Raw genomic sequence first — 13,945 nt, forward strand, 5'->3', positions numbered from 1 at the left:
AGACTCCTCCTGGATTTCGGAATTGCAACACAGCCTGAAGGGTCAGGATCTCAAGGTCTAGGGTCGCTGAGCCATGAGTCAGAAACCCTGAACCACTGGCTAATATTCAAGAAATGAGGATTCGTTTTTTGTTTTTTGAAGAGCTCTTTATCTTGTCTCTATCTCTCTCTCTCTCTCTCTCGCTGAGGATGAATTGGAGTGTTAGAAAGAGATCAACAAAAATTGATTTTGTGTATAGAAGGTGTGGTGGTAGAACAGAATCAATCTTTCACCTAATTCGTCTCTTTCTTTCTTTCTCTTGATGATGGGAAGAAGAAGAAAAAAAGGAGAGAAAGCAAAAGCTTAAATTTTTAAAACTCTTTGATGTAATCTATTTACATTGTAAGAAAATCCCAATCTAGGTTATAAAGCCCACTCTGTTTCATTTTTTTTTTTTTTTTGACCGACCATTTGTTTGATCCTCGCTTCTACTCTTTGATGTAATGGTCTTTTGATCCCCAAGGCTTGAACTTCTAAATCATTGGCTTTGGGATTCTTAAGTGACTTTGTTGTTCATTTTAAAAAAAAATTGTAGTTTTTTTTGTTTTCTGTGTTGTTATTTAAGTAGTTGCGTTTTCAATATTTTATGACCATTATTTATAGTATTTAAAATAATAGAAACTCATTATAATTTTTTGGATACAAATTTTTCTTAATCTACATCCACAGTACACAACTAATAAAAATCCTACTTTGATTAACAAATATAACCAACATATCCCAAATAATACATGTAACCAATCATCCCAATTGATCATATCGACCTTCATCTTTGTCCGATTAGTTTCATCTGAACCGGTCAATATTCCGATCAAATTGAACCGGTTAATGTACCAACCAAAATAATAGAACCGGTCGTCTTCTGATTCAATTTGTGCTGCTCTCTGAAAGTAGAAAGCTCACACTTTTCCACTTCACTCCACTCCTTTAGTGTTTTTTTTGTTAAAAGTAAAAAAAATCAGGCGGAACAAAATTGTTGGCTAGGGTTTGGAGATAGAGATCGGAATCTTCTGCTGCTAGATTGATGAGCACGAGATCGATTCATCAAACTCGCGTCGCCAAGAAAGGTACAATTAGAAAGCGTCTTCCTTATTTGTCAGTCCATTGCAGAGATGGCGAAGCAACTTTTGGAGGAAAGAGTTTGAAATTGAGAAGTGGGTCTCATTTTATCGAACCTTAGATGATGCGATTGTTTTGTTCGATGACATGGTTCAGTCTCGTCGTCGCTATTCAGTAATTGATTTCAACAAAGTAATGGGTGTCCTCCTGAAGATGAATCGGCCCGACGTTGTGATTTCTCTCTATCATAAGATGGAAATGCGGCGGATTCCGTTTGACATCTACAGCTTCAATATTCTGATCAAATGTTTCTGCAGCTGCTCCAAGCTTTCCTTTGCTTTGTCTACATTTGGAAAGCTCACCAAACTTGGTTTCCAGCCTAATGTTGTTACGTTTAACACGCTGCTCCACGGGTTATGTCTCGAAGATAGGATCTCTGAAGCTTTAGCGTTACTTAATCAAATGGTTGAAACGGAATATGCAACTAATGTCATAACGTTCAACACAATGGTGAATGGTCTTTGCCGCGATGGTCGAGTTCTTCAAGCAGTAGCTCTGGCTGATCGGATGGTGATAGAACATGGTCATCAACCTACCGAAGTTACTTATGGAACAATTGTGAACGTAATGTGTAAGAAGGGCGACACTGTCTCTGCTTTGAATCTGCTAAGGAAGATGGAGAAAAGCCCCATCAAACCTGATGCTGCAATCTACAATGCAATCATTGATCGTCTTTGCAAAGATGGGCGTCTTGTTGATGCTCAAAATCTTTTCAGTGAAATGCGCGAGAAAAGAATTTATCCCAATATAGTTACCTACAGCTGTATGATAGACGCTTTTTGCAACTGTGGTAAATGGATTGATGCCGAACAATTGTTGCGTGAAATGATTGAAAGGAAAATTGACCCTAATGTTGTAACTTTCAGTGCATTGATCAATGCATTTGTCAAAGAAGAGAAGTTCTCTGAGGCTGAAGATTTGTACGAGGAGATGCTCCACAGAGGTATAGTCCCTAGTACAATCACCTATTCTTCAATGATGATGGATTCTGCAAGCAAAACCGCTTAGATGAGGCGAAGCAGATGTTTGATTCGATGACTAGCAAGGGCTGTTCGCCAAACGTAGTGACTTATAATACACTCATTAATGGCTACTGTAAAGCTAAAAAGTTTGACGATGGACTGGAGCTTTACTGCGAGATGTATCGAAGAGGAATAGCTGCTACTGCAATTACTTTCAACACTTTGATTCACGGGTTCTGTCATGTGGGTGATTATAATGGCGCCGTAGACATTTTCCAAGAAATGATTGCTAGTGGTGTGGCTCCTGATACCACCACTTTCCACGGCATGCTAGCCCGTTTATGTAGTAAGAAGAATCTACGAGAGGCATTGGCAATGTTGGAGGATCTGCGAAAGAGTGTGGTATGTCCTCAGACTCTGTTTTGTTGTCCAGTTTATTTTACTTATCTTTTGGGTTTCGTTGAAGAATGTAAACATACTTATAGAGGTCCTTGGCTGTAGTTTCTTCGGTAGAATCCAGGAAAGTTTGCTACTAAATGCCTATGTTGATTTTAAGATAAAGATTTAACCTTTCTGGTTGTTTTGGTGTGTTTGCTTTGCAGGATCACCAATTGGAGGATGAATGAAAGAATACAAGATCATTCACATTTCTATCCTTAGCAGCAGAGCTTCTATTTTGTTTCTTATGTTCCATAAATTTGCTGTGCTTGTTAGCTTTTACATTTACCATGTTATTTATGTATTATTACTGCGATAATGGAATATGTTATATGATGGCCAATTTTAAGAAATCTTGTTGGATATGGTTTCTTAAATCATTTGTTTAGTTCATCGTGATATGCACTTTGCTCTGATGTCTCTATTGAAGATTGTTACTGTCTTTTTGAGGGGGCTGCTGCTGATATGATATCTGCTGGCAGATGCATACACCAAGAAAATGGTAGATGATATGATATTTGCTGGCAGATTGGACAAGAGCTTTGTGGATATGCTGTTTTAGTAGTTGGTGTGGTGTTTCTTGTGACAAAATCGTGGATGTGATCTAAATTGTGATCTAAATCCACCATTATACATCAAAAGCTGGGAGAGGTTGGTACAAACTTGATCAACTACAGAGGGAAGTTAGCCATTATTCATACAATCTCTTTTGGTGCTTCCTATGGGTTTATGTTATGGATACTAGAGAATGTCGAGAAACATGAATGGTCAAAGAAAACATTTCGGTTTCCGGTAATATTCAAAAAATGAGGATTCGTTTTTTTTGTTTTTTGAAAGAGCTCTTTATCTTGTCTCTATCTCTCTCTCTCTTATGCACACCAAAAAAAAAAAATCTCTCTCTCTCTCATTTTATGATCATTATTTAGAGTATTTAAAATAATAGGAACTCATTATAATTTTTTGTTTCTTTCAATACAGATTTTTTATAATCATCCACAATACACAAGTAATCAAAATCATACAAATGTAACCAACACATCCCAAATAATACATGTAACCAATCATCATCCCAACTGATCACACCGACCTCACCTTTGTCCGATTAGTTTCATCTGAACCGGTCAATATAATACCGATCAAATTGAACCGGTCAATGTACGAACCAAAATAATAGAACCGGTCGTCTTCTGATTCAATTTGTGCTGCTCTCTGAAAGTAGAAAGAAAGCTCACACACTTTTTCCACTCCACTCCGGTTTTAGTAATTTTACAACTAAACATTTGCGGGAACGAGATAATGGTGTAGGGCGTTTACAGAGTAGAAAAGTAAAAGCTAGAGAGGAATTCAAATAGATGTTCCAATACATGGTGAATAAGGAGAACACAAGATACAACTTGGTTTTGGAGGGCAGATTATGACTTGCCTCTTTTAGGAATTTTAATTTAAGAAGAGAAAACATACCAATTCTCTTAATTACCAAACACAGAAATGAACAAGAACATAATAAATAGAAAGAGAACCAAATCCAATACAAACCGAGTACTTCTGGTTCGACTTTCTTCTTTCATCAAGATATATTCGACCGAAACTAGAGTGGTAAACGCAATCTCTGTGATCCCAGTTATGACCCTTTTCGAAAACACAATCTCTCTAATTTTCAACTGTGTTGTTATTTGTGTAGTTGCGTTTTCAATATTATATGATCATTATTTATAGTATTTAAAATAATAGGAACTCATTATAATTTTTGTTTCTCTCAATACAAATTTGTTTTAATCATCCACAATAATCAAATTGAACCAGTCAATGTACGAACCAAAATAATAGAACTGGTCGTCTTCTGATTCAATTTGTGCTGCTCTCTGAAAGTAGAAAGCTCACACTTTTCCACTCCACTCCACTCCTTTAGTGTTTTAGAGATCGAAAAGTAAAAAAATCAGGCGAAACAAAAATGTTGGCTAGGGTTTGGAGATGGAGATCAGAATCTTCTGCTGCTAGATTGATGAGCACTAGATCGATTCATCAACCTCGCGTCGCCAAGAAAGGTACAATTAGAAAGCGTCTTCCTTATTTGTCAGTCCATTGCAGAGATGGCGAAGCAACTTTTGGAGGAGAGAGTTTGAAATTGAGAAGTGGGTCTCATTTTATCGAAACCTTAGATGATGCGATTGTTTTGTTCGATGACATGGTTCGATCTCGTCCCTTCCCTTCTGCAATTGATTTCAACAAAGTAATGGGTGTCCTCATGAAGATGAATCGACCCAATATTGTGATTTCTCTCTATCGGAAGATGGAAATGCGGCGGATTCCGTTTAATATCTACAGCTTCAGTATCCTGATGAAATGTTTCTGCAGCTGCTCTAAGCTTTCTCTTGCTTTGTCTACATTTGGGAAGCTCACCAAGCTTGGTTTCCAGCCTGATGTCGTTACGTTTAGCACACTGCTCCACGGGTTATGTCTCGAAGATAGAATCTGTGAAGCCTTAGCGTTATTTGATCAAATGCTTGAAACGGGATACGCACTCAATGTCATAACGTTTACCACACTGATAAATGGTCTTTGCCGCGATGGTCGAATGCTGGAAGTAGTAGCTCTGGCTGATCGGATGGTGGTAGAACATGGTCATCAACCTGACGTTGTGGCTTACGGAACAATTTTGAACGGATTGTGTAAGATAGGCGACACTTTCTCAGCTTTGAATCTGCTTAGGAAGATGCAGAAAAGCCACATCGAAGGTAATGTTGTAATCTACAATGCCATCATTGATCGTCTTTGCAAAGATGGACGTCTTGTTGATGCTCAAGTTCTTTTCAATGAAATGCGTGAGAAAGGAATTTATCCCAGTGTAGTTACCTACAGCTGTATGATAGACGCTTTTTGCAACTGTGGTAAATGGATTGATGCTGAACGATTGTTGCGTGAAATGATTGAAAGGAAAATTGACCCTGATGTTGTAACTTTCAATTCATTGATCAATGCATTTGTCAAAGAAGTAAAGTTCTCTGAGGCTGATGAATTATACGAGGAGATGCTCCGCAGAGGTATAGTCCCTGATACTGTCACCTATAACTCAATGATCGATGGATTTTGCAAGCAGGACCGCCTAAATGAGGCAAAACAGATGTTTAATTCAATGGCTAGCAAGGGCTGCTCTCCAAACACAGTGACATTTAATACTCTTATTCACGGGTTCTTTCAAGTGTGTGATCTTAATGGCGCTCAAGACCTTTTCCAAGAGATGATTTTCCATGGTGTGTGCTGTGATATCGTAACTCTTAACACTATGCTAGACGGTCTCTGCAATAATGGGAAACTAGAAAAGGCACTGGAAATGTTCAAGGGTATACAGAAGAGTAAGATGGATCTTGATGCTAGTCACGCCTTCACTGGTGTGGAACCTGATGTTCAAACTTACAATATACTGATCAACACATTTTTCAAAGAAGGTAATATCTTCGAGGCTGAAGAATTATACGAGGAGATGCTCTGCAGAGGTATAGTCCCCGATAATTTCAGCTATTCTTCAATGATCGATGGATTCTGCAAGCAGAACCGCTTAGATAAGGCGAAACAGATGTTTGATTCGATGGCTAGCAAGGGGTGCTCTCCTGACACAGTGACTTGTACTACACTCATTAATGGCTATTGTAAGGCAAGAAGAGTTGATGACGGGATGGAACTTTTCCACGAGATGCGTCAGAGAGGATTAGTTGCTAATTCAGTTACTTACAACACTCTTATTCATGGGTTATGCCAAGTGGGCGATCTTAATGCCGCTCAAGACCTTTTCCACAATATGAATCCTCATGGTGTGTGTCTTAATATCTTAACTTATAACATTTTGCTGGTCGGTTTCTGCGACAATGGGAAACTGGGAAAGGCATTGGAAATGTTTGAAGTTATGCAGAAGAGTAAGATTGATGTTGATACTACTACTTATAACATCATCATCCATGGAATGTGCAAGGGTAGTAAGGTTGACGAGGCATGGGACTTATTTTGTAGTCTCCCCATCGATGGTGTGGAGCCTGATGTTCAAACTTACAATATAATGATACATGGATTTTGTGGAAAAGGTGCAATTTCTGAAGCAAATGCGCTATTCCAGAAAATGAAGGACAAGGAATGTGTACCAAATGGCTGTACGTACAATACACTAATCAGAGGAAGTCTTAGAGCTACGGATATTGAGGCATCAGCTCAACTTATCAAGGATATGCGAAGCAAGGAGTTCTGTGCAGATGCATCCACCAAGAAAATGGTAGAAAATATGATATCTGATGGTAGATTGGACAGGAGCTTTGTGGATAAGCTGTTTTAGTGTCTGGTGTGGTGTTTCTTGTGGCAAGAAATTTGTCTTATGGTATGTCCTACTCACTTCTGTCTCTTTACTTGTGTTCTTTTCGTATGTTTGATGTTATCTGTGACATGTAATAGGATTTTGCAGAGGTTTCAGCTTCTTAAGATTTGCAAGAATTTCTCGAAGAACGAAAAGAGAGTGTGTCTGAAGAATAATAAACGTGGTTAGTAGATCGTCTTTTGTCTTGTCCTCTCTATGTATTCTCAAAACTGAATCCAGATATTATCTCATCTTTGTTTTGAATAGCTTGGCTAATTGTACACAAAAGTTCGAGGGTTTAATTTATTAAAATGGAATCATTTTGTCTCGCAGTGAAGTAGACCTTGTTTTGAAAATGTAGAGAAATGTTTTATGGGAGGATTACTACACTAACCTTAGAAAGTATCTATATTACTGGTTCGACGCACTTTTATTTTTTTTACAAAACTAACCTAGCATACCCAAAACGCCCTTTTGGCCTTTGTTGAAAAAAACCTTATTACGAAAATGCCATTACTTTTTTAATGCCACGTAGGCAGATTCTGGCGCTAAAAATTTCATAAGTCTACCAAGCTTTGTGGTAGACTTATGAAATTTTGGTCAACGCAGAAATTTTGTTGGTAGAGTTATTAGGGCGATGGTAGATTTATTCAAGAGTTGGTAGAGTTTTTAAATGTTGGTAGACTTTTGTTGGTAGAGTTTTTAAATTTTGGTAGACTTTTCTTGGATGAGAGGTAAATTTATTATGTTTCGGTAGATTTGTTGTTATGAATGGTAGACTTGTTGTTATGAATGGTAGACTTGTCAAAAGTTTTGGTAGACTTGTTAACAGAAACGTTGACTTTCTCGCATAGTTGACTTTTTCGGTAGATTTATTGACAATGAAGTAGATTTATTTTCTGAGTTGGTAGACTTATTTCCTTTAGCGGTAGATTTATGTGAAAAAAGTTGTCAATACGTGCGGTAGACTTATCTGTTTCATGGTAGAGTTATATATAATTGGTAGAGTTTCGTTTTTGTGGTAGATTTGTTTGACTTGTGGTAGATTTAATTCAGTTAAAATTCATTCCGGTTAGTGGTAGACTATATGTTACATGAGGTAGACTTAAAAATTGTTGGTAGATTTATTTGTTTTGTGGTAGATTTATTTGTTTTGTGGTAGACCTATATTTTAAAAAAATTTCATTCTGATTTGTGGTAGATTAATAATGACATGAAGTAGACTTACAAGATGTTGGTAGATTTGTTTGTATGTTTGGTAGAGTTTATGTAATCTGGTAGACTTATCTGCCGTATGGTAGACTTGTTGAAATAACAATGTGGTAGATTAATTACGTTTGGTATTTACAGAGTTAACCTTGATCTGGTAGACATATGACATGCTTATGGTAGACTTGTTTATATGGTAGAGTTATTTGTCATGCTTGAGGTAGACTTAGTATTTAATGTTTGGCAGACATTTGACTTTATGGAGTAAAATTACTTTTTTGTCCAAAAGAATTGTTCTATCTACAAAAAAACCTACTGTTTGGTAGACTTATGGTTTTAGTGTTGTATGTCTTGCAATTTTCGTCCATATGGTAGACTTATGGTAACGGTAACCATAAACCGTTACCAACGAACCGTCGCATTTGGTAGACTTATGCATTTTCCAACGAACAGTCGCATCGATTTCGAGAACTTCTATTGACTCGAGTCGCTTCGAGTTCTCGTGTGAGTTCTCTATTAATACGACAACCTAGACGATTCATTTCCCATCTCTCTAAACCATTTTCAACCTAGACGATTCATTTCCCATCCCTATGGCGAATCTCGAGTCGCTTCTTTCTGATCTTTTGTACGAGATATTGTTGAAAATATCTTCAAACTCGTATGCGGATCTTTGTCTTGCAAAAGTTTCGTCCAGGACACTTAACAACATCTCTAACGAAGCGGGTTTTCTTAGGAATGTTGATTTAATCAACATTAGCTTGCCGTGGAGGTGGGATATTCATGGAAGGGTCGGTGCATTCTTCAGACGGTGCTTGGCGGCAGGAAATCCATCCGCACAATTGCGAAGAGGTTTATCGCTGATTTTCTTCGAATATAACCTCCAAGCAGGGTGTGATCTCATTCGAATTGCATCAGACAACGGATTTCTCATGGGTAAGTACTGCCACACAATGTTACATCTAACCATGGATGGCACATCAGAGGTATTCAACTCTGTCAAAGCTCTCTCCCGGGAAGATGCAAAGCAAATGAGATTGGCAATGGAAAAGATCTTCATGCCTGCGTTCAATTTCCAGAAGCCCGAGGAACTGGTGGAAATGGTGTTCGAGGCTTATAAAAAGTCTTTCAATACAAGGATTTGTGGTTGTCTCAAAGTACCAGACATGCAATGGATGGGAGATGAATACCTGCTAGAGACGTATGGGGATCAACTTTGTGAATCCTGCTTCTGGAAATTGGAGTGTGCCAATTTCTGGTGGGTAGTACCGTCGTTTGCTATGGATTGGCCACGTTGATTGCATCAGTAGTCGTCAAAAAGACTTATGTTTAGTTAAGTAGATTTGTTTTTATTATGAAGTAGACTTATGTGGTGTTATTTATTTTGTGTTAAGTAGATTTATGTGTTATTATGAAGTAGACTTATGAAGTTATGTTGTGTTATTTATGTTGTGTTAAGTAGATTTATGTGTTATTCATTTCGAAAGCTATTAATTATAACAAATCTACCAAAAATAATAATAAGTCTACCATTCGTTCGACTGAAATTGGGGACATGACAAGTCTTTTACAACAAATCTACCAAAAATAATAATAAGTCTACCATTCGTTCGACTGGAATTGGAAACATGACAAGTCTTTTACAACAAATCTACCAACAATATAATATAAGTCTACCATTCGTTCGACTGAAATTGGAAACATGACAAGTCTTTTACAACAAATCTACCACACATCTTAGTTATCGAGCAGTGCGATTTTACTTTTTTGCCCTGTATGTATTGTCTAAAGTACGGAACAAAACCAGAGTCCATCTTCAACCTCTAGGTTTCGCCGTCGAGCTGTTAAACTTGGGATAACTCTTGATTTTTTCCTTCTACTTCGATCTTCTGCCTCTTATCCACTTTTATATTCATGGATCAAGTTGTTTTGGTTTGTGGTAACTGGGTTTTAAAGAAAACGAGGTGGATCTTCATCGTAGATCAGTCGAGGAGATGTAGTTTTATAGGGATAGACCGTAAAATGTCATTTGCCGATTTGGTTGAAATCGCGTATGAAGATTTTGGGTTGGATCAACATCTTTATGAGCTCCAGTTCAGCTATATGTTGTCGTCTGAAGTCCGGCGGAAATTACCTCTGGATACACCTCCTGTGTTTGTTGGTAATTCAAGACAGCTGCAGAGTTTTTTGCATCAATTCCAGAACGAAAACGAAACGGTTCGTTTATGTGTTGAGATCAAAGAAAAAGTTCAGAAGGGAGTTGTTGATGAAGACGAAGATCGAGATGCATGTCCTAGTCTAGTCCCTGAAGAACAAGTGCGCCAAGATCGTCCGCAAGAAGGTGTCGAAGTTGGACAAGACGAAGAAATGCATGATGAAGAAGAGGATTTGTCAACCAGATTTGATGGATGTGAAGATCCTGATGGTGCAAGTTCCGATGACGAAGAGTACGGAAGACGTGAGAAACGTCCAGATGGTGAAAGTTCAGATGAGGAGGAGTCGCTAAATCTACCACCGAAGAAAAGGGGACCGACTACAATTCCCGACTTTCAAAGTCTAGAGCTTTCATCTTTAGACTTAGCCGTTGGTCAGCGTTATGAAACAAAAGAGGACTTCGAGATGCGACTCAAAATTCTTTCCATTGCTCACAAATTCGACTACAATGTCGATCATTCGAGTAAGAAATTGCTAACTGTTAAGTGTTGGGTAGATGGTTGCAAATGGAGGGTTCGCGCTTCAACTGTTGGGAGCAGCAAATGTTTTTGGGTTAAAACTTATACTCGAGAACACACGTGTTCTGTGACTGTGCGATCACAACGCACCCGCCATGCAACCCATGAGGTTCTAGGCCGTCTATATAAGGACTTCGTCGGCGGTGTTGGCCCAAAAGTCTTACCAAATCACGTCGCCGAAGCTCTGACCAAACGATATAGTATAAAGGTATGTGGTAGAGTTATATTATTTATTTGGTAGACTTATTATCTCTTTGAGTAGACTTTTATTATTTTGGTAGAGTTATTAGCTCAATTGGTAGACTATTTATTTTTTGGTAGAGTTATTAGCTCAATTGGTAGACTATTATTTCTCATTATAAGGTTGACTATTGGAAAGCACATCGGGCCCTAAAGTATGCTCGAGAACTAGTATCAGGGACGTCTGAAAGTGGTTATGAAGATCTGCCTTCATACTTATATATGATTCGGCGAGCAAATCCGGGTACACTAATCAAGCTAGAAGTTGATGAGGAAGATAGATTCAAATTTATGTTCCTCTCATTTGGCGCAAGCATACAGGGGTTTCCCTTCATGAGGAAAGTGGTAGTGGTCGACGGTACGTTTTTACATGGAAAATACAAAGGTACCCTACTACTCGCCACCACGCAAGATGGAAACTTCAACATTTTTCCCGTAGCCTTTGCTGTTGTTGATACTGAGAACGATGAGTCTTGGGAATGGTTTTTTACACAACTACACCGTGTTATTCCTGATGAAGGACTTGCCATTATTTCTGATAGGCATAAATCCATAGGAAATGCTATAGGGAAGGTTTATCCTCTTGCTAGTCGGGGTATTTGTACATATCATCTCCATAAGAACATTATGGTGAAATTCAGAGGCGCTGAAACGTTCAAGCTTGTTAAGAAGGCTGCCACTGCTTATAGACTTCTCGAGTTCAATGCCCTTTTTGCTCAGATTCAAGAGGCAAATCCTGCACTGCATGCATACTTGGTGAAGGCAGATATTTGTATGTGGAGTCGTGTACACTTCCAAGGTGATAGGTACAATTTCACCACTAGCAACATAGCGGAGTCATTAAACAAGGTGCTATCTGCTGCAAGAGGTAAGCCTATCGTACGACTAGTGGATGATATAAGGAGTCTCCTGACCAGGTGGTTTGCTAAAAGACGTGTGAATGCCAATAACATGGCTACCACTCTAACAACGGGCGTTGAAAAGTTGCTGGAGGTAGACACTACTTTACCTTGTAGACTTTCTATTATTTGGTAGACTTATATCTGCTATTAGGTAGACTTTCTATTATTTGGTAGACTTGGCACACTTATCTCTGCTATTTAGTAGACTTTCACTTATTTGGTAGAGTTATTACTTCTATGTGGTAGACTTATATCTGCTATTAAGTAGACTTTCTATTATTTGGTAGACTTGGTACACTTATCTCTGCTATTTAGTAGACTTTCAATTATTTGGTAGAGTTATTACTTCTATGTGGTAGACTTATATAACTTCTGTCAATTTAACGGAGAAAACATGTACTTGTCGACGGTTTGATTTGGATAAAATTCCTTGCGTACATGCCATAGCCGCCGCCGATAGGAGGAAGTTGTCGCCGATCTCTCTTTGCCATCATTACTACCACACTAGTTACTTGCAACAAGCGTATGCTGTTAGTGTGATGCCAAGAGACGTAGCACTCCCTGTGCCAGATGAAGTAGCAACCAAAATTTGTCTCCCGCCTGATGTTCGCAACCGACCCGGCAGGCCAAAGAAAATTCGGATTAAGGGTGCGTTCGAGGCCGCCATGGCGAGTAACCGTCCTCGGAAGATCCCCAAATGTGGTAACTGTGGCCAAGGCGGACATAATCGCCTAACTTGTCGAGCTTAGTTGACAAATCGAAAACCTTGTATTTGTACTATTATAGACTGCAATAATCCGCTTGAAAACCTTGTTTTATGTACTTGTAAATCTGGAACTTGTTTTACCTAAACTCTACTATTTTACAATAATAAATCTACCAATCATGCTATAAATCTACCAATATTGCAATAAATCTACCAATCACGTTATAAATCTACCAATATTGCAATAAATCTACCAATCATGTTATAAATCTACAAAGCAGGTTCCTTTTACAGCCATGGCGATTCGCTTTAAATTCCAAAACACAAGCGACGTCTAAATTCCAAAAGACCACCAAAGAGGCTGGCTATGACTAATAAATCGGCCAAAATACAACATCCGATACCAAAAGTCTACCAATTAGTTTGGATCTGAGTATTAAATCTACCAAAAAACGATCTCAGATCCCAAAAGTCTACCAAACGAAGATCTCAGTTAGCAGAGTCTGTCTGTAAACCGTACTTGTCATCAAATAAACTTCGAGGGTTAGGATCAGACATCCGGGATTCTTCTGCTTCATGTACCTCATCAAAAATCTCAGCTGCGTATTTCATACGAATGAGAGGCATGTTGCTATCTTTCAGCTGGTCCCATTTATGGCACAAAGCCAAACACTCGATGGTCTTCAAAGTAAAGACGCCACAATCACCTGATAACAAGTACCCGATAATTAGTTAAAAGTCTACCAAATAAAAATAACAAATCTACAGAGCTGCATTGCACCTGTCTGTCTGTTTAGTGCCGCTGTTTTATACATGTAGATATGAAACTGCCCCTCCTTCATACCCTTCTTGAGCTCCGGTGGTGCCATATGTTTCAACAACAGCGGAATCATCCTTGCGTAGGGCTTCACAGACTCCTCCACCTCGCCTTTTCTGTATAAATCTGGAATGCAATCAAACACTCGGATCTTTTTTTGGGAATGTCGACCTCAACGGCTACCCAATGTTCGTTGTTCACGTTGTGGGCGATATACACGAAATCAACATCTGTCCCCCATTTCTTGTGTGTAGGCAAGTAATGGTCGTAGTGACCGTTGGCAACGTCCAAATAACCATCACTGAATAGCCAACTCTTCTCGTTTGGTAGAAATTTGTTTCGATAGTCTCCACACCAAACTCGACAAAAGATAGGATCAAGGAAAGCAACTCTTCCCCCTTTGTAAGGAGATGGATACCGCATAGACCGTTGCCGGAACATG

At 38.7% G+C, this 13,945-nt stretch overlaps 2 protein-coding genes and 1 pseudogene across 2 annotated transcripts; all 3 read left to right on the forward strand.

Annotated features, from left to right (window-relative positions):
• Positions 1 to 113: 113 nt before the first annotated feature.
• LOC18009847 lies at positions 114 to 2,746 on the forward strand (annotated as a pseudogene).
• Positions 2,747 to 4,509: 1,763 nt separating this feature from the next.
• On the forward strand, positions 4,510 to 6,879 carry LOC18010014 (pentatricopeptide repeat-containing protein At1g64100). The gene is made up of 2 exons (XM_024160782.1): positions 4,510 to 4,603; positions 4,649 to 6,879. The coding sequence occupies exons 1-2, from the start codon at positions 4,510 to 4,512 to the stop codon at positions 6,877 to 6,879; spliced, it is 2,325 nt and encodes a 774-aa protein (XP_024016550.1).
• A 3,249-nt stretch (positions 6,880 to 10,128) lies between these two features.
• On the forward strand, positions 10,129 to 12,729 carry LOC112089919 (protein FAR1-RELATED SEQUENCE 6-like). Its single transcript, XM_024160786.1, has 3 exons — positions 10,129 to 11,046; positions 11,202 to 12,071; positions 12,340 to 12,729. The coding sequence occupies exons 1-3, from the start codon at positions 10,129 to 10,131 to the stop codon at positions 12,727 to 12,729; spliced, it is 2,178 nt and encodes a 725-aa protein (XP_024016554.1).
• The last annotated feature ends 1,216 nt before the right edge of the window (positions 12,730 to 13,945 follow it).

Source organism: Eutrema salsugineum, unplaced genomic scaffold (assembly GCF_000478725.1).
Source record: "Eutrema salsugineum unplaced genomic scaffold, Eutsalg1_0 scaffold_8, whole genome shotgun sequence".
NCBI classification, from domain to species: Eukaryota; Viridiplantae; Streptophyta; class Magnoliopsida; order Brassicales; family Brassicaceae; genus Eutrema; species Eutrema salsugineum.

What these genes read in the sequence shown, in the direction of transcription:
- LOC112089919 (XM_024160786.1), top strand. Translation starts at nt 10,129, where the DNA reads ATGTCATTTGCCGATTTGGTTGAAATCGCGTATGAAGATTTTGGGTTG. An exon ending in CCAAACGATATAGTATAAAG is followed by an intron (nt 11,047 to 11,201) that starts GTATGTGGTAGA and finishes TCTCATTATAAG; the next exon opens with GTTGACTATTGGAAAGCACA. An exon ending in GCGTTGAAAAGTTGCTGGAG is followed by an intron (nt 12,072 to 12,339) that starts GTAGACACTACT and finishes TCTATGTGGTAG; the next exon opens with ACTTATATAACTTCTGTCAA.
- LOC18010014 (XM_024160782.1), top strand. Translation starts at nt 4,510, where the DNA reads ATGTTGGCTAGGGTTTGGAGATGGAGATCAGAATCTTCTGCTGCTAGA. An exon ending in ACCTCGCGTCGCCAAGAAAG is followed by an intron (nt 4,604 to 4,648) that starts GTACAATTAGAA and finishes TCCATTGCAGAG; the next exon opens with ATGGCGAAGCAACTTTTGGA.